General features: G+C 39.8%; 1 protein-coding gene across 1 annotated transcript in view; it reads left to right on the top strand.

Annotated features, from left to right (window-relative positions):
• LOC124712230 (xanthine dehydrogenase/oxidase-like) overlaps positions 1-20,675 on the top strand; it is a gene marked incomplete at its 5' end in the record, with an annotated part of 311,678 nt that overhangs the window by 124,306 nt on the left and 166,697 nt on the right. Inside the window, 1 exon segment of the mRNA XM_047242525.1 lies at positions 9,195-9,322. Within this exon segment, the coding sequence (XP_047098481.1) occupies positions 9,195-9,322 (128 nt within the window).

The raw sequence follows: 20,675 nt of genomic DNA, 5'->3' as shown, positions 1-20,675 counted from the left end.
AGGGGACCTGCACCTGCACAAAGACTGATTGCTTCCAAATTCTGTCAAAATAACTTGAAGATCACTCCATGGATATGAAGCTGCTTGTGCATTTCCCCTACATCACAACTAACCAAACTCTTGAGGTCCACCATCTCCAACTTAATGATCACATCTGGGTAGCACTGAGTGTATCTTTGGCATGCAGACTGACAGCTGCAAGCTTCATTGGGGGCTACACCAGTCTACAAGTACATGAATTTACAAGCCATCATCACAAATTTGGACCTCTCTGGCTGTAGACCTACTATTGGCTCTGAGTCCAATGTGGTGAAGTTAGTAACTTACAGCCAGTGGGCCACCTCTGAGTCTACTTCCAGTTGCTGCCAGCCTCCTCCCTAGAGGACTACTGTTTGAGATTGAAGTCAGGCAGCTGCTCAGTCACCTTTACCTGAGCAGGCATATGGTCACTGTCCACTTCTACTTGCAAGGGCAGACACCACAGCTGATACCAGCTTTCACTACAGTGTTTGAAGCAGCATAGCACACCTTTCACCACATCATGCCCTGAGCTGTGAAACTGTGGTCTGTTGTTGCACACAAGGCCCAGACTACCACACCCCTCATGTTGGCACCCTCACTGAGTCACTGGTTATCACCATTTCTCCAGCTGTGCAACCCAGCAAACTGTCAAAAACTGTAGGCTGTAAAAGGAAAAATGCTTGTAAGACTATTAACTGGGTCATTAATGCTAAATCTTCTCAGGAGTGTGTGCCTGAGGATCAGGAATTTCACAAAAGTGATGACACTAATAATGCTACACATCCTGGTTGTAAGAAGGGGTGTCATGCAAAAATTGACATGGAAGTATGATGGGGTTTGAGGAAACATTGTTGCAGATAGGGGAAACTGTCACGTGATAAACCAACCAATTAAAGTGCAGTCAAGGCCTCTAAGACTCAGTTTGCATGACATAGTAGCACAAGCCATAAGGAAACACAAGAAGTAAACAGTCTGTGATTAGCATTACAGTGTGGTAACTAAGAGGAAGACCTGTCAATGTACTGTGTGTGGTAATATCATATGTGGTAAATGTGTCATTACAAAGATAAAGTTCTGAATGATGTGCCAAAGAGCAAGTAAGGGAACCACCAAATAGATGAAAAGTTCCAAAAATAAGTGATCAATTGTATAGGGCCATTGGTCATGAAAAGGGAATATGTTAAGAGAGAGAAAGTGTTCCATTATATTTTAATATGTTGTGTGATGGACTAATTGAGTAATGTTTATGGGTGAAAATTAGGGAAGTCCAGCAAACTTGTTGCTACAAGAGATAGACTAAATTACTCATATCCAATAACAAACAGGTACAGATGGTGCCTGATAAGCATGAAGAATTTATTAGGTTGTATTGTATTATATTTTTTATTGGCCCTGTTGTCTACATATCAGCTTATGCATAAGACATTGGACAAGTAAAGTTATAAATATACAGGCTGAAAGTCATTACAAGGCATACATATTTAAGGTTACAATAATACACTTTACATGTAAGTATTTATATAACACATTTCATAAATTAATATAATAGAGGGAAACACTCCACATGGGAAAAATATATCTAAAAACAAAGATGATGTGACTTACCAAACGAAAGCGCTAGCAGGTCGATAGACACACAAACAAACACAAACATACACACAAAATTCAAGCTTACGCAACAAACTGTTGCCTCATCAGGAAAGAGGGATGGAGAGGGAAAGACGAAAGGATGTGGGTTTTAAGGGAGAGGGTAAGGAGTCATTCCAATCCCGGGAGCAGAAAGACTTACCTTAGGGGGAAAAAAGGATGGGTATAGACTCGCACACACACTCCTTACCCTCTCCCTTAAAACCCACATCCTTTCGTCTTTCCCTCTCCATCCCTCTTTCCTGATGAGGCAACAGTTTGTTGCGAAAGCTTGAATTTTGTGTGTATGTTTGTGTGTCTATCGACCTGCCAGTGCTTTCGTTTGGTAAGTCACATCATCTTTGTTTTTAGATACATTTCATAAATTTAAATATTGTTCAATGGAGTAAAAGCAGTGATGCTGTAAATTATGACTTAAGAGATTTTCCAAATGTATTGACCTCAGTGATGGCTTTTATGTTTTCAGGAAGTTTGTTATAAAGCTTAACTCCCATGTGAAAAGTACCTTTTTGGCACAGTGCTGTGCTGATTTGAGTCATATGTAAGTTTCTGTTTTGTCTGGTAAAGTGCTCATGTATATCACAGTTTTTTTGCAGTCTCCGGTCCTTGCCTATTACATTTAATTTAAAGAACAAAAGGGTTTCCATAATGTACACACATGGTAATGGAGGAATACCAGATTTCTTAAACAGGGGTTTACAAGAGTCTCTAGGCTTGCACCCAAACAAAATTCTAATGGCCCTTTTTTTGTAGTTTAAAAGTGCTATTAGCTGTTTTAGAGTTTCCCCAGAAGGTGACCCCATATCTAAGACGAGAATGAAAGTACGCATGATATGCATTCAATACTGTTTTCTCACTACATCATGATTTTAATGAACAAAGAAGGTAACATGTTTTGCTCAGTTCTGCATTGAGATATTCAATATGCTTATTCCATCTGATGTTACTCTGCAGCCAAAGTCCTAAAAAATTGGTTTCAGTATTGTTACCAACTGGTTCGTCATTGATAGAGACTGATGGGATAAACATGTCCTTGTTAGTAACATTGTGGAATTTTAGAGCAATGGTTTTCTTACTGTTTATTACAAGCTGATTACTCTGTGCCCAGCTGCTAAGTTGTTTCGTGACCGTGTTTACTGTCTGCTGTAACTGTTCATTGTCACCTCCTTTTAGTAGAATCGTGGTGTCATCTGAAAATATGATTGTTTTGTGTGCATCAAGATTTAAGCTTAGATCATTTATGTACAGAAGAAACAGAAGGGGTCCCAATACTGATCCTTGGGGTACACCACATTTAATTTGTTTATAGTCAGATAAGTGATTAGATACAGTTTTTAGTTCAATATTTGTGTGCTTGATACACACTGCCTGCATACAATTAGTCAGGAAGGAACTGATCCACTTGTTGGACAGACCTCGAATACCATATCTTTCTAGCTTTGATAGCAGAATTTTATGGTCCACCATGTCAAAAGCTTTTGACAAGTCAATAAAGACTCCTATTGTTTCCTGTTTTTTGTCCATCAAGTTTAGGATGGAATTGATGCACTCATAGACAGCAGTTGTCGTTGACCTCTTGTTTCTGAATCCATGTTGTTCATTACATAGGATGCTGTTTTTATTTATAAATTTCGTAAGTTTCTCATACATAACTTTTTCCAGTACTTTAGAGATGCAGGAGGAAATTGCGATGGGTCTGTAGTTATTTACATTGTCTTTATCCCCTTTTTTATATACAGGAATAACTTTTGATGTTTTCAACACATTGGGGAAAGTGCCTGCCTGAAGTGAGCAGTTGCATAAGTGTGTGAGTACTTCAATTAGGTTTGATGCGCTCTTCTTTAACATTGTTGCAGGTATACCATCAATACCTGCCGATTTGGAATTTTTTAGTCCTTTTATTGCTTTAGCTACTTCATCTTGTGAAACAGAACTGATGTACATTGATCCTCTACATGCACTTATTTTATACTCATTTGCCTGGGTGCTCTTAAAGTTTATTGTAACATATTATCAGCAACACCTGTGAAAAAGTTGTTAAATGTGTTGGCTACTTCTAAGGGGTTTGTTACTTTTTTATTTTATGTGATAGTGTTATATTTTTGCAAGGCTGTCTGTATTCTCCACATTCTTTTTTTTTTATAACACTCCACATAGCCTTTGATTTATTAGCTGAATTATAAATGATTTCATCATTATGCATTATTTTTGCTGCTTTTATTACTTTTCTTAATATTTTGGAGTATTTTTTATAGTATGCGCGTACTGCAGGTGAGGAATTTTTCGAGTAACATATTTCATGAAGTAGTCTTTTCTTCTGGCATGAAACCCTTATTCCCTTTGTGATCCAGCTGTTTGTTCTAGAGTTCCCCCGCATGGTTAATGTTTTCAGTGGGAATGCAAGTTCAAAGAAATGGGTTAATGTATCAATGAAACTGTTGAATTTTTTATTTATATCATTCACTTTGTTCACTCCTAGCCATTTTTCTTTCTGTAATAAGTTGTTGAAGTAGTTTACATTATGCTGATTATAACTTCAATATGCTGTTCTGAAAGACATGTTGTTAATAATACTGCCTTGTACTTTTATGCTTTGAGCAAGATGATCACTAAAACCTGCATTGAAAATTTTTAGTGAGGTATTGTGTAAACTCTTCTTGACTAGAAACTGGTCAAGAGCTGTTTGGCAAGTTTCTGGTACTTGGGTAGCAGCTTTTACTGTTAAGTAGTTGTTATGGTATATTTTGAGAGTCAAGAACCTGGTAATATTACATAGCTAGTTTGTAAGTGGTAATTAAGTGATCTATTGGCCAGATCTAATAAGGAGAAAAGCCAGTGGACTAATCATAGGAGTGCCATTTAGGTTATGTATGCACCCCATGAACCTTGTGCTCTACACAATTATCCATTTGTAGGATCTATGTTGAACCTCTGTTGAGTTACCATGAGCCAAGATCTGAAGACCTGATCTCCTGAAGAAAGAGGATGTGTCTAGTACCACCTTTATATTTTCGCATTTCTTAAGAAAGGAATGATGCTGCCATGGCTAACACAAGAGGCCAGGGAAGTGGGTCACACAGGTCTAACCAGATACTGGTACATTAGGGGCTGCCTACCAATACAACAAACACTGACACTATGATGCCAGGCAATTACCACATTGTCAGACCAGCTGAGGGACCAGAATTGTAACCTCGTTTACACAGCAGAAAAGCATAGCTACTACAATATTGTAAAGCTGACTGCTTCACATTCAAGATGTGGGTTCTTTTGGGGCTTACACAATGGGAATCAATTCCTTGGAAACACAACTATTCACCAAGCTTGTATAAATAACCTTCAATCTTAGAAAAATGCATGCAGTCTGACAACTGCAAGCTTCAAGGCTGGTGTACATCAGTATAGGATTTGACATGATTCTACAAGCCACCATCATGACACTTGGCCTTACGTAGCTGCAGGCCTACTGTTGGAATTTTGTGCCATTCAGCTGGTGGGTACCTCTGAGCCATTTTCCATTTGCTGCCGGCCACCTATCTTAGAGGACTACTATTCAAGACGTGGGTGAGAGCTGTTCTGCCACTTTTGTGTGTGCAGGCATAATCTCACTGTCTGCTTCTGCTTGTAAGGGCATGCAATACTGCTGAATTTTTCTCCACAATGTCCACAGTGGGATTTGGCACCTTCTGGCACATCCTGCCCTGAGCTGTTATGCTGAAGCTGTTTAGTTCACATGTGGCACAGTCTGCTGCATGACCCCTTGTTAAGTCACTGACATCATCATTTAATTGGGTGCACAACACTGCAAACTGCCAGAGAATGCAGGCTACTTGCTTGCCTCAGGGCCTCCACACATGCTGTGTGTAGCACATGTCTTGAGGGGCATTGCCATGATCAGTAATTGCTGAGAGTGTTGTAGTTTTGTCACTAATAAAGTGAATGTTTAATCAATGATTTTTACATGATAAATTTGACTGCAACCAGGTAGCCACCTACTGCTCCACTGCTATTTTGACAAGATGGTGAACTTTTGGGTTCCCAATGTTTTCAGTCCAGTTCCACAACGTATCATAGTGACCTTCCACACTTGACACTGCAGTGCACTGCACAAACTTTCAGCCTCATACCTAAGACCTGATTTCAGTTATTCTTGGATCATTTTATATATGACAGGGCCCCAGGAGAGGAGCTGCCCATTTACTAATATCTACTGCACAAAATGTCTTCAGATTCCACTGACTGTGCATACACTCTAGGAAAAAAATGAGGCACCACAAAGCAGTTATCTGAATGGTATGGAAATTGCTAGATGTGATGTACATGTACAGATTAAAAATGATTACAATTTCAGAAAGATTGGTTGACTTGTTCAAGAGAATGAGCTTTGCAAATTGATCAAGTCAAAAACATGCTGGTTCATCTCTGGCCCTTATGCAAGTAGTTATTCAGCTTAGCATTGTTGTACATGCACCTGAGGGATATCATGCCAAATTCTGTCTAATTGTCATGTTAGATGGTAAAAATACTGAGCTGGTGGGAGGATACTGCCCATAATATTGCAAACATTCTTAACTGGATAGAGATCTGATGACCTTGCTGGCAAATGTGTGATTTGGAAAGCACAATCACAATCAGTAGAAACTCGCATCATGTGCAGATGGGCATTATTTTGCTGAAATGTAATCTTAGGATGACCTTCTATGAAGGACAACAAAATGGCAAGTAAAATATTGTCAATATACTGCTCTTCTGTATAGATGCCATGTCTGACAACCAAATGGGTCCTGCTATGAAAAGAAATGGCACCGCAGACCATTTCTCCTGGTTGTTCTACTTTATGATGGGTGACAGTTAGGTTGGTACATTACCACCATCCAGGGCATCTCCAGACTCATCTTTGTTGGTCACCAGACTCAGTTCAAAGCAGGATACATCAATGAAAACAATTATACTCCATTTGATGGCATACGAGGCCACAGACATGTTTGGAGATACTCCAGACAGAGGTGGGATAACAACCTGGCTAGCACCCACCATACAACCCAATAACCAGGAACAATGGGCTATATTCAATGTCCTGTTTTGTTGCCATTCATGGCAAGCCATCCTGGGCTTATATTTCACCAAGATAATGCCCACCCACACATGGCAAAATTTTCTTCTGCTTGTGTTCATGCTTGCCAAACCCTATCTTAGACAGCAGGATCATCTAATCTCTCCCCAAGTGAGAATGTTTAGAGCATTATGGGCTAGGCCCTCCAGAGAGCTCAGGATTTTTATGCTCTAACACATCAGTTGGTCAGAATTTGGCACTGTATACCCCAAGAGGACAGCCAACAACTCTATCAATCTATACTTAGCTGAATGATTGCTTACATAGGGGCCAGAGGTGAATCAATGTGTTATTGACTCACTCAATTCATGGAGTTCTTTCTCTTGAATAAGTCATCCAATTTTTCTGAAATTGTAATCATTTGTTTGTCTGTACCTGTACATTACATTTATAAATTTGCATTCAATTTGGATAATTCTTTTGTGGTGCAGCTTTTTTTTATTTAAATATATTTGAAACAGCTAGACAGCATTGATTATAAGCAGATAGAATTTGTTGAAAACAGTCAGCAGATGTTCACCAACATAATTCTTTATGTAGTTAAAAATGCCAATAAAATAAATGGCATCCAAAACCTGCTACAAAAGTCTAAGTCCTAAATTTGCACAATCACAATCCAAAACTCATTGGCAAAAATCCTAAGTCCTGGAAAAAAGTGAAAATAATCACCTTAACCTACACTAGGTGTGTATCAAACCATGCAAACATACATTCCATCTCCAGAAACTCTCACAGCTGAATCGTCATTGCTCACACCAAGGTTCGAATCCTGCCTTGGGCATGGATGTGTGTGATGCCCTTAGGTTAGTAAGGTTTAAGTAGTTCTAAGTTCTAGGGGACTGATGACCACATATGTTAAGTCCCATAGTGCTCAGAGCCATTTGAACCATTTTTTTTTTTTTTTTGTCATCATAGTCTCATTTTTATTGCTTATTTGAATTAATCATACTGTTCATGATAATACTGTATATAAATCAATGTGCTTTTTAACCTTGCATGTGATGATGCATCTAGAATTTTCGCGTATGAAATAGTTTTAAAATGAGTGGTGAAAAAATGAAATCAGCTTCTTCCTTACTAAAATATTAACAAAGGAAGCAAACTTACTGTTAACATGAAACTGTAATCTTACTATATCAATTCAAAGGTCAGGTGCCCAGTTCTTATCTGGTGCTTATTAATGTGACGTGGCTCTATTTTTGGTAAGATTAGGCGATGATCACTCTTTGTCATGACAAATTGCAAGACTGCCAGGTAAGATTGATGTGCACTCTGTGATACAGCACCTCAACCACTTTTCCTCTTTCAGTACATTTCCATGATGCATCAGGAGTTTGTATTTTATTATTCTAGAAATTATTATTACTCCTAAGCACTGCAAAAATTTAGAAAATTCTTGATGTTATCTACACACAAATAACAGTCTGTAATTCTAAGAACAAATTCAGATCTACATCTCATTGGTTTTTAAATAGACTATCAAAGAAATCTGTGCTCCATTTCCACACAAAGTTATGCTTTTCCTAAGTTTTAAGCCTTTTGTCCATCTTTGATGTGTGATAACTTCCATACACATTGCTCCATTGGTTACTACATAGTCTCTTTCTTTTTGTTTCATCAAGACCATTTCATTCCTGTATTACATCACCCTCTAACTTATGGGTTCACATATTTTCATTTTTGACTGGACTGTCTTATAGCTTATGTAACCTTGACATATTTGAGCATGTGGTACACATGAAAACATCAGCTGCACTAATCGCTTCCTGGAAAAGTGGCTACCTCCTCATCTGCCTTAGCCATTACCTTCAACATTGCGACTGTGTGCTAACCACATTGGACGAAACACATGACTGATTTTGTCATCTGTAAATTTACAAGCTGGAGGCATCTCTGCACCTCTACTCTGAGCTGTGCACACCTGTCAATTCTTGCAAGTGCTGCATGGCCCACCTTCAGGTGCATAGAATGTACACTCATACACACTTCTGTACACAGGATAGAGAGCAGCTGTCACTGCCATTTAGGGTAAAAGTGGTACTACATGCTGCCAGGTTGGTGTCTTCTACTCAGTGGCTCATGTATGTAGAAGAGGGATAGGAATGCTGCAAATGCCAGTGGAGGAGCAGAGGAGAAATAAACTCAATCTATTTTCACTAATTTAATAGAAGAAGCAAAATTATTGTTGGAAAAGTACAAAGGTTTTTCAAATAGCCATTGAGTATTTGTTTTACAAGTTTTTTACCAGATAAATGTCATTGTTGTTTACATTTCTTGTTCACTGACAGGAAGTGGAAAGAATATATGTTAGTTACAAATATCACTTAAATGTTGCTGATTGTATAATGTGTGTGCATGTGCTGTATCTGTGAATAAATTATGTTATAACCTAATGCCAGTTATTGTTTTATAGTTGACAGGAATGGAGCGCAACTTACTGTAAGTCCAGCAGAGTATTTGAAAATTGACATGAACCACAAACTTATTAAAAACATAACATTGCCATCCTATGATGACAGTTACTATTTCAAGACGTACAAGGTATGAGACAATATTTTAAATAATATTAATCCAGAAACAAATTTTACAGATTTCTCCACGTAGCTTCATGTTTTAGGTAGTAATCTGATACTTAACATATTTATTTAAATACTGTCTCTATTACGATATATACTCAATATAATAGAGGGAAACATTCCACGCAGGAAAAATATATTTAAAAACAAAGATGATGTGACTTACCATACGAAAGCACTGGCAGGTCGATAGAAACACAAACTGACACATACATACACACAAAATTCAAGCTTTCGCAACAAACTGTTGCCTCATCAGTAAAGAGGGAAGGAGAGGGAAAGATGAAAGGAAGTGGGTTTTAAGGGAGAGGGTAAGGAGTCATTCCAATACCGGGAGTGGAAAGACTTACCTTGGGGGGAAAAAGGACGGGTATACACTCGCACACACACACACATATCCATCCACACATATACAGACACAAGCAGACATATTTAAAGACCTTGGAGGAAAAAAGGACGGGTATACACTCGCACACACTGCTTGTGTCTGTATATGTGTGGATGGATATGTGTGTGTGTGTGCGAGTGTATACCTGTCCTTTTTTCCCCGAAGGTAAGTCTTTCCACTCCCGGGATTGGAATGACTCCTTACCCTCTCCCTTAAAACCCACTTCCTTTCGTCTTCCCTCTCCTTCCCTCTTTCCTGATGAGGCAACAGTTTGTTGCGAAAGCTTGAATTTTGTGTGTATGTATGTGTCTGTTTGTGTTTCTATCAACCTGCCAGCGCTTTCGTATGGTAAGTCACATCATCTTTGTGTTTAACGATATATACTCACCCGTACTTGCCTTTAGTGGCTTCTATGACTGCAGGATGTACAACAAAATTTCTGTCTTATTTTTCCTATAGTCCACCTTTGTTTCCTTAGCAGATTTCCCATTCTTTTCTTTTTTTCCCCTTCCACTCTTTTTCAAATGAAGGTTTTCCATATTCACAGTTATTTGCCTGTCTTCTACGTCACATTGAAGACACTTTGCAGATGATGAAGAAATTGATGAAATGTATGATGAGATAAAAGAAATTATTCAGGTAGTGAAGGGAGACGAAAATTTGATAGTCATGGGTGACTGGAATTCGAGAGTAGGAAAAAGGAGAGAAGGAAACATAGTGAGTGAATATGGATTGGGAGTAAGAAATGAAAGAGGAAGCTGTCTGGTAGAATTAGGCACAGAGTATAACTTAATCATAGCTAACACTTGGTTCAAGAATCATAAAACAAGGTTGTATACATGGAAGAATCCTGGAGATACTAGAAGGCATCAGATAGATTATATAATGGTAAGACAGAGATTTAGGAACCAGGTTTTAAATTGTAAGACAATTACAGGGGCAGATGTGAACTCTGACCACAATGTATTGGTTATGAACTGTAGATTAAAACTGAAGAAACTGCAAAAAGGTGGGAATTTAAGGAGATGGGACCTGGATAAACTGAAAGAACCAGAGGTTGTAGGTAGTTTGAGGGGGAGCATAAGGGAACAATTGACAGGAATGGGGAAAGAAATACACTAGAAGAAGAATGGGTAACTCTGAGGGATGAATTAGTGAAGGCAGCAGAGGATCAAGTAGGTAAAAAAATGAGGGCTGGTAGAAATCCTTGGGTAACAGAAGAAATATTGAATTTAATTGATGAAAGGGGAAAATATAAAAATGCAGTAAATGAAGAGGGCAAAAAGGAATACAAATGTCTCAAAAATGAGATCGACAGTATGTCCAAAATGGCTAAGCAGGGATGGCTAGAGGACAAATGTAAGGATGTAGAGGCTTATCTCACTAGTGGTAAGATAGATACTGCCTACAGGAAAATTAAAGAGACCTTTGGAGAAAAGGGAACCACTTGTATGAATATCAAGAGATCAGATGGAAACCCAGTTCTAAGCAAAGAAGGGAAAGCAGAAAGGTGGAAGGAGTATATAGAGGGTCTATACAAGGGCGATGTACTTGAGGACAATATTATGGAAATGGAAGAGAATGTAGATGAAAATGAAATGGGAGATACGATACTGCGTGAAGAGTTTGACAGAGCACTGAAAGACCTGAGTCGAAACAAGGCCCCCGGAGTAGGCAATATTCCATTGGAACTACTGACGGCCGTGGGAGAGCCAGTCCTGACAAAACTCTACCATCTGGTGAGCAAGATGTATGAGACAGGCGAAATACCCTCAGACTTCAAGAAGAATATAATAATTCCAGTCCCAAAGAAAGCAGGTGTTGACAGATGTGAAAATTACCAAACTATCAGTTTAATAAGCCACAGCTGCAAAATACTAACACGAATTCTTTACAGACGAATGGAAAAACTGGTAGAAGCTGACCTTGGGGAAGATCAGTTTGGATTCTATAGAAATATTGGAACATGTGAGGCAATACTGACCTTATGACTTATCTTAGAAGAAAGATTAAGGAAAGGCAAACCTAGTTTCTAGCATTTTTAGACTTAGAGAAGGCTTTTGACAATGTTGACTGGAATACTCTCTTTCAAATTCTAAAGGTGGCAGGGGTAAAATACAGGGAGCAAAAGGCTATTTACAATTTGTACAGAAACCAGATGGCAGTTATAAGAGTCGAGGGGCATGAAAGGGAAGCAGTGGTTGGGAAGGGAGTGACACAGGGTTGTAGCCTTTCCCCATTGTTATTCAATCTGTATACTGAGCAAGTAGTGAAGGAAACAAAAGAAAAATTCGGAGTAGATATTAAAATCCATGGAGAAGAAATAAAAACTTTGAGGTTCGCCAATGACACTGTACTTCTGTTAGAAACAGCAAAGGACTTGGAAGAGCAGTTGAACGGAATGGACAGTGTCTTGAAAGGAGGGTATAAGATGAACATCAACAAAAGCAAAATGATGATAATGGAATGTAGTTGAATTAAGTCAGGTGATGCTGAGGGAATTAGATTAGAAAATGAGACACTTAAAGTAGTAAAGAAGTTTTGCTATTTGGGGAGCAAAATAACTGATGATGGTTGAAGTAGAGAAGATATAAAATGTTGACAATGGCAAGGAAAGCATTTCTGAAGAAGAGGAATTTGTTAACATCAAGTATAGATTTAAGTGTCAGGAAGTCGTTTCTGAAAGTATTTGTATGGAGTATAGTCATATATGGAAGTGATACATGGATGATATATAGTTTGGACAAGAAGAGAATAGAAGCTTTTGAAATGTGGCGCTACAGAAGAATGTTGAAGATTAGATGGGTAGATCACATAACTAATGAGAAGGTATTGAATAGAATTGGGGAGAAGTGGAGTTTGTGGCACAACTTGACTAGAAGAAGTGATTGGTTGGTAGGACATGTTCTGAGGTATCAAGGGATCACAAATTTAGCATTGGACAACAGTGTGGAGGATTAAAATCATTGAGGGAGACCAAGAGATGAATACACTAAGCAGATTCAGAAGGATGTAGGTTGCAGTAAGTACTGGGAGATGAAGAAGCTTGCGCAGGATAGAGTAGCATGGAGAGCGGCATCAAACCAGTCTCAGGACTGAAGACCACAACAGCAACATGAAGACACTACTCTCCTTCATGGTATTAAGTATGAATTGTTTATATTTTAAAGAAATATAGTCTTAGACAAAAGCACAAAGTTAAGGTGACACCCATGCTAGTTGGATAGAATTCTGCATTGTTGGCTAATGAACAAAATGCGGGCATACAAAATATCTAACCAGCTTTGTGTTTGGGTGGAAGAATTCATAGCTAACAGAGCACAGCATGTCACACAGCAGCTTGATGCTTGGTGGACAGATTAGCAGCTGACTCTCAACATTAACATATCTAACATATCACATGTAAATAGGTAGAGAAACCCATTATGATTACATGATGGCCAAACGACCACGGGAAGCTCTTTGTTTACTATAGGAGAATATGTATACTGAGATATTTAAAATGGCCATAAAAAAATATCACAAGAAAGGAAGTTGACCAGCTAAGACTCATTGGGAGAATCACTAGGAAGTATAGCTCATGAATGAAGCAACCAGCTTATAAAACACTAGATTTTTTTATTTATTTATTTTTAATTTTCAGTGCTTATTCCTCAGGTAAATAAGGAAGTTTGTATGCAAGAATGTGATGTTCCCAACATAAATTTTATTAATTGTACATCATTTACGTATCATTAATTTATATACATATTATTTGCATTAATTTACACACAATTTGTTTTTCTCTTCACATCAAGATAAAAAGAGATCTAGCTATGAGTTTCAGTATATAAGTAATGGATTACATATGCAATGATCTTGATTGTATAGTAGCATATGTTGTAGTACGAGGGTGGTTTGAAAAGTTCTCGGAATCACCATGAGAGGTCAGTGCTAACACAATGAATCATTCACCTGATAATCATTGGACTGTTACCTGTAAACAGGTGCCATGTCAGTGCCCTAGGAAGAGATCTGTGGCAGTGACATGGCTGTGCTGCTGTTCCCGTGTAGTGATTTGCGAAGATGGAAAAAACTGATATTCGAGCCGTGATTAAGAACTTCATAAAGAATAATATGAAATCAAAGGACATTCATTCCAATTTCTGGAATATACTGGGGGACTCTGCTCCTTCATATTCAACTGTTGCCAAGTGGACAAATGAATTTAAATTTGGTTGGGAGAGCTTAGATAATGATCTGTGTAGTGGTCAGCCTAGATGTGTCACTACTCCAGAAATTGTTGCAAAATTGCACAAAGTGGTCAAGAAGGATTGGTGATTGAAAGTGTGTGAAATTGCTCACACTTGCCAGATGTCATCTGAAAGGGTATATCACATTTTAACTGAAAAATTGGGAATGAAACAATTATCTGCAAGATGGGTACCACGACTCTTGATCTGCACCTGTACACATGTGCGATCGCCATGGCAAAATTACACAAACTAAGGTATGAATTGTTGGCACACCTGCCTCAAAACCCCATATGGCTTCGTCAGACTTCCGTCTCTTCCCAAAACTGAAAATTTTTCTAAGCGGATGAAGATTCACTTCAAGCGAAAAACTGATAGCCGGAGTTGACAACTATTTTGCAGGCCTGGAGGAAACTCATTTTCGAGATGGGATCAAGGCACTGGAACATCGTTGAACCAAGTGCATTAATCTACAAGGAGGCTACATTGAAAAATAAAAAATGTTGTAGTGATGTAAGTACTTTTTTTGTGTCATGTTCTGAGAACCTTTCAAACTACCTTCATACATAAAATGTTCAGTATAACATGCACAGTTAGCACAGGAACAGAAAATAAAAAGAGGTGAAAATTGCCTATCTTGCTCTATTAAAAGCTCTTCTAGAGAATGAAAAGTGTTTTCAAGCAAAAGTGAGATGATGATTTTGTGCTACTATAGTTTACCCTTTTCTATAGTAGAGACAAATTCTTCATATCACAGTGTAGGTCACATTTTAGTATTATGACTGTGATAGGTTTAATTTGTTTGTTGATGGGAAGGATTGCCAATTTATGAAATCATGGTTGAACAGATGAATTATGAGATGTGTTCAGTACCCTCAGTTGATTAATACAACTATGGCAAGAGTACTTTTTATTCTTTTATTTATTCATTAGTCCTTAAGACAGTTTTCAAGCTGTATAAGGCACCATCATAATTCCGTACACATATGTTATATGTTTTTGAAATACAGGTTGTATTGCACAGTATGCAGTTGGACAATTTAATAATTATAGTTGGTTAAATTTTGTTACACTACCTCTACAAAGTTGTTCCATACACACACTTAAGAATAATAAGAATGGAAGCAGTTTGTTTATAATTAAATTATTAGTTCACTTAAGTCACTATTTAAAAATTCATCAACAGTATAGAAAGTATTTCCCTTCAGTCAAGATTCTATAAAATTTCAGAAATTATTAGCATCTAACTTCCTCATCCCACTTGGTAATTTGTCAAAAAGAGACCTTCCTGCATGCAGAATGATTTTTTTGATTTTTTTTAAAGTTTAGTCCAGGAAATATTCAAAGAGTTCCTGTTCCTTGTTCTGTAAGAGTGAATGTTCAATCATGTGTCATGTTTAGCCCAATTGTTATTGGTGTGCACAGTGGTGTGAAATATGTGTAGACTTGGGACAGTCATTATTTTGTTGTCAATGAAATACATTTTGCATGGAGTATTGGCTCTTAGACCATACATGCATCTAATAGCTTTTTTTCGCCAAATAAAGACTCTTCTGGCTCCAGCAGAGTTACCCCACATCATTATTCCATAGTTTATGTGTGTGTGTGTGTGGAAAAAGGTGTAGTAGGCACGGATTAGCTGTTTTGTACTAACAGGTTTTTAATTTGCTAATAAGGTACTACATTTGGGATAGTTTGCTGCATAAATTATCTGTGTGTGTGTGTTCCAGTTCAATGGTGTGTTGAGATGGATTCCTACTAATTTGATGGAGTCTTTGCCATGGCAGTCATTACCTTTTTGGGAGAACACTATTCTCTAAGTTTTGCTACTGTTTCATTTTAATTCATTTGCCTTAAACCAGTGACATGCCTTGTCCATCATAAGTGTTTTCATTTCCTCCATAGTACTTTTGTCATTATGTAAAGTAATAAATGTGGTATCGTCTTCACACATTACTGTGGTAGCAGGCTAAGCAAATCATTAACATAAATGATGAACAAAAATGGCCCAAGCGCCATTCCATGAGGTACTTCTCTTAAGCTTGACTTTTTATTTGAATCAGTTGGTATCATTTGCTTTGCATTGGGAAGTATGAGGATGAGTCAAATGAAAACCTTAAATATTTTTAAAATATTATTCATTGTGCAGAAGTGGTACAAAGCTGTATCACTTTTTAACATAATCCCCCCCACATTCAATGGAAGTCCTCCAGCATTTACAAGGTACATAAATTCCTTTAGAAAAAAATTGTTTTGGTAGTCCACACAACCACTCATGCACCACATTGCGTACCTCTTCATCAGAACGAAATTTCTTTCGTCCCATTGCGTCTTTGAGTGGTCCAGACATAGGGAAATCACTTGGGGCAAGGTCTGGTGAGTATGTTGGATGAGGAAGACACTCAAAATGCAGGTCTGTGATTGTTGCAACTGTTATACCGGCAGTGTGGGGCCTTGCAGTGTCATGTTGCAAAAGGACACCTGGTGAGAGCAATCCACGTTGCTTTGATTTGATTGCAGGCCGCAGACGATTTTTTAGATCGGTGTATAATGCACTGGGGACAGTGGTCCCTCTAGGCATAGAATGCTCCAAAATGATGCCTTTTTTGTCCCAAAAGAGAGTCAGCACAACCTTCCCTGCTGATGATTCTGTTCAAAACTTCTACAGTTTTGGTGATGAGGAATGGTGCCACTCCTTGCTCACTCTCTTCATTTTCAGTTGGTGGAAGTGAACCCAGGTTTCGTTCCCAGTAGTGATTCTTGCAAGGAAGCCATCACCTTCTCATTCAAAGCACTGATGAAGTTCTTCGCAAGCATTAACACATTGTTCTCTCATTTCAGGAGTCAGCTGCCATGGCACCCATCTTGCAGACACTTTGTGAAACTGGAGCACATCATGCACAGTGTGGTGTGCTGACCCACGACTAATATGTAAACATGCTGCAATGTCATTCAGAGTCACTTGGTGGTTTTCCTCCACTATGGCTTCAACTGCTACAATGTTCTGTGGAGTCACAACTCGTTGTGCCTGACCTGGACGAAGAGCATCTTCCGCTAAAGTCACACCATTTGCGAACTTCCTATTCCATTCATAGACTTGTTGCTGTGACAAACATGCATCACCATACTGAACCTTCCTTCATCAATGAATTTCAGTAGGTTTAACACCTTCACTACGAAAAAACCGAATAACAGAATGCTGTTCTTCCTTGGTGCAAGTCACAAGTGGGGTGGCCAACTTTATACTGATACTGCGGCGGTATGTGTGCCTCTCCACTATGCTGCCACCTACAGGCTATTCTGCACACTGTTTGTAGCATGCTTACAAACTTATAGGATAACGGTGTGAAATTTCAATTTGTTATTACAGATTTAAGGTTTTCATTTGACTCACCATCATATGATCTAATAATGTCAGCCTCTTATCAGATATCCCATACTGTCTGAGTTTATTTACAAGAATATTGTGTGATATTGTGTCAAAGACCTTCTATTAGATCAACCATTGTGATATATATATAATTGGTTGCGAAAGCTTGAATTTTGTGTGTATGTTTGTGTATGTTTGTGTGTCTATCGATGTGCCAGCACTTTTGTTTAGAGGGAAACATTCCATGTGGGAAAAATATATCTAAAAACAAAGATGATGTGACTTACCAAACGAAAGCGCTAGCAGGTTGATAGACACACAAACATACACACAAAATTCAAGCTTTCGCAACCAACGGTTGCTTCATCAGGAAAGAGGAAAGGAGAGGGAAAGACGAAAGGATGTGGGTTTTAAGGGAGAGGGTAAGGAGTCATTCCAATCCCAGGAGCGGAAAGACTTATCTTAGGGGGAAAAAAGGACAGGTATACACTCGGGCGCGCACACACACACATATCCATCCGCACATACACAGCCACAGGCAGACATTTGTAAATGCAAAGAGTTTGGGCAGAGATGTCAGTCAAGGCAGAAGTACAGAGGCAAAGACGTTGTTGAAAGACAGGTGAGGTATGAGCAGCAGCAACTTGAAATTAGCGGAGGTTGAGGCCTGGCGGAAAACGAGAAGAGAGGATATACTGAAGGGCAAGTTCCCATCTCCGGAGTTCTGACAGGTTGGTGTTAGTGGGAAGTATCCAGATAACCTGGACGGTGTAACACTGTGCCAAGATGTGCTGGCCATGCACCAAGGCATGTTTAGCCACAGGGTGATCCTCATTACCAACAAACACTGTCTGCCTGTGTCCATTCATTGTTGCTGGTCATTCACACATAGAAAGCTTCACAGTGTAGGCAGGTCAGTTGGTAAATCACGTGGGTGCTTTCACATGTGGCTCTGCCTTTGATCATGTACACCTTACGGGTTACAGGACTGGAGTAGGTGGTGGTGGGATGGTGCATGGGACAGGTTTTACACCGGGGGCGGTTACAAGGGTAGGAGCTAGAGGGTAGGGAAGGTCGTTTGGGGATTTCATAGGGATGAACTAAGAGGTTACGAAGGTTAGGTGGACGGCGGAAAGACACTCTTAATGGAGTGGGGAGGATTTCATGAAGGATGGATCTCATTTCAGGGCAGGATTTGAGGAAGTTGTGTCCCTGCTGGAGAGCCACATTCAAAGTCTGATCCAGTCCCGGAAAGTGTCCTGTCACAAGTGGGGCACTTTTGGGGTTCTTCTGTGGGAGGTTCTGGGTTTGAGGGGATGAGGAAGTGGCTCTGGTTATTTGCCTCTCTACCAGGCTGTTTTCAGGTTGTTGGTGTAATGGTTGAGGGATTCCGGACTGGAGCAGATTCGTTTGCCACAAAGACCTAGGCTGTAAGGAAGGGACCGTTTGATGTGGAATGGGTGGCAGCTGTCATAATGGAGGTACTGTTGCTTGTTGGTGGGTCTGATGTGGACGGACGTGTAAAGCTGGCCATTGGACAGATGGAGGTCAATGTCAAGGAAAGTGGCATGGGATTTGGAGTAGGACCAGGTGAATCTGATCAAATCAAAGGAGTTGAGGTTGGAGAGGAAATTCTGGAGTTCTTCTTCACTGTGAGTCCAGATCATGAAGATGTCATCAATAAATCTGTACCAAACTTTGGGTTGGCAGGCTTGGGTAACCACGAAGACTTCCTCTAAGCGACCCATGAATAGGTTGGTGTACGAGGAGCCATCCTGGTACCCATGGCTGTTCCCTTTAATTGCTGGTATGTCTGGCCTTCGAAAGTGAAGAAGTTGTGAGTTAGGCTGAAGCTGGCTAATGTAATGAGGAAAGAGGTTTTAGGTAGGGTGGCAGGTGATCTGTGTAAAGGAAGTGCTCCATCGCAGCGAGGCCCTGGACATATGGAACATTTGTGTATAAGGAAGTGGCATCAATTGTTACAAGGATGGTTTCTGGGGGTAACAGATTGGGTAAGGATTCCAGTCATTCGAGAAAGTGGTTGGTGTCTTTGATGAAGGATGGGAGACTGCATGTAATGGGTTGAAGGTTCTGATCTATGTAGGCAGAGATACGTTCCGTGGGGGCTTGCTAACCAGCTACAATGGGGCGGCTGGGATTATTGGGTTTTTTGAATTTTAGGAAGAAGGGGTGCGGGGTGTCGGTGGGGTCAGGAGGTTGATGGAGTCAGGTGAAAGGTTTTGTAGGGGGCCTAAGGTTCTGAGGATTCCTTGAAGCTCTGCCTGGACATCAGGAATGGGATTACCTTGGAAAACTGTGTATGTAGTGTTGTCTGAAAGCTGACGCAGTCCCTCAGCCACATACTCCCAATGATCAAGTACCACGGTCGTGGAACCCTTGTCCGCCGGAAGAATGACAATGGATCGGTCAGCCTTCAGATCACGGATAGCCTGGGCCTCAGCAGTGGTGATGTTGGGAGTAGGATTAAGGTTTTTTTAAGAAGGATTGAGAGGCAAGGCTGGAAGTCAGAAATTCCTGGAAGGTTTGGAGAGGGTGATTTTGAGGAAGAGGAGGTGGGTCCCGCTGTGACGGAGGATGGAACTGTTCCTGGCAGGGTTCAATTTGGATAGTGTCTTGGGGAGTTGGATCATTAGGAGTAGGATTAGGATCATTTTTCTTCATGGCAAAGTGATATTTCCAGCAGAGAGTACGAGTGTAGGACAGTAAATCTTTGATGAGGGCTGTTTGGTTGAATCTGGGAGTGGGGCTGAAGGTGAGGCCTCTGGATAGGACAGAGGTTTCGGATTGGGAGAGAGGTTTGGAGGAAAGGTTAACTACTGAATTAAGGTGTTGTGGTTCCAGATTGTGCTGATTGGAATTTTGAGGTTTTGGTGGGAGTGGAGCTGGAAGTGGGAGATTGAGTAGATGGGAGAGACTGGGTCTGTGTGCAATGAGAGGAGGTTGAGGTTTGCTGGAAAGGTTGTGAAGGGTGAGTGAGTTGCCTTTCCGGAGGTGGGAAACCAGGAGATTGGATAGTTTTTGAGGTGGAGGGTGGCATGCTGTTCTAATTTGCGGTTGGCCTGTAGGAGGATGCTGTGACAGCCGGTGTGGATGTTGGAGAGGAAAGATTGAGGACTTTTATTAAGGATAGGAGTTGACGGGTGTGTTCAATGGCTGTGTTGATGTGTAGGTGAAGGATTAGGTGGGTGAGGGCAATGGATTGTTCAGTTTGGAACTGGTATAGGGACTGATGGAAAGAAGGGTTACATCCAGAGATGGGAACTTTAAGTGTAGGGCCTTTGGGGGTAACACCAAATGTCAGACAAGC

The sequence above is a fragment of the Schistocerca piceifrons genome, chromosome 8 (genome assembly GCF_021461385.2).
Source record: "Schistocerca piceifrons isolate TAMUIC-IGC-003096 chromosome 8, iqSchPice1.1, whole genome shotgun sequence".
In the NCBI taxonomy this organism is placed as follows: Eukaryota; Metazoa; Arthropoda; class Insecta; order Orthoptera; family Acrididae; genus Schistocerca; species Schistocerca piceifrons.
The sequence above is the reverse complement of the archived record's forward strand: the minus strand, read 5'-3'. Positions and strand labels throughout refer to the sequence as shown.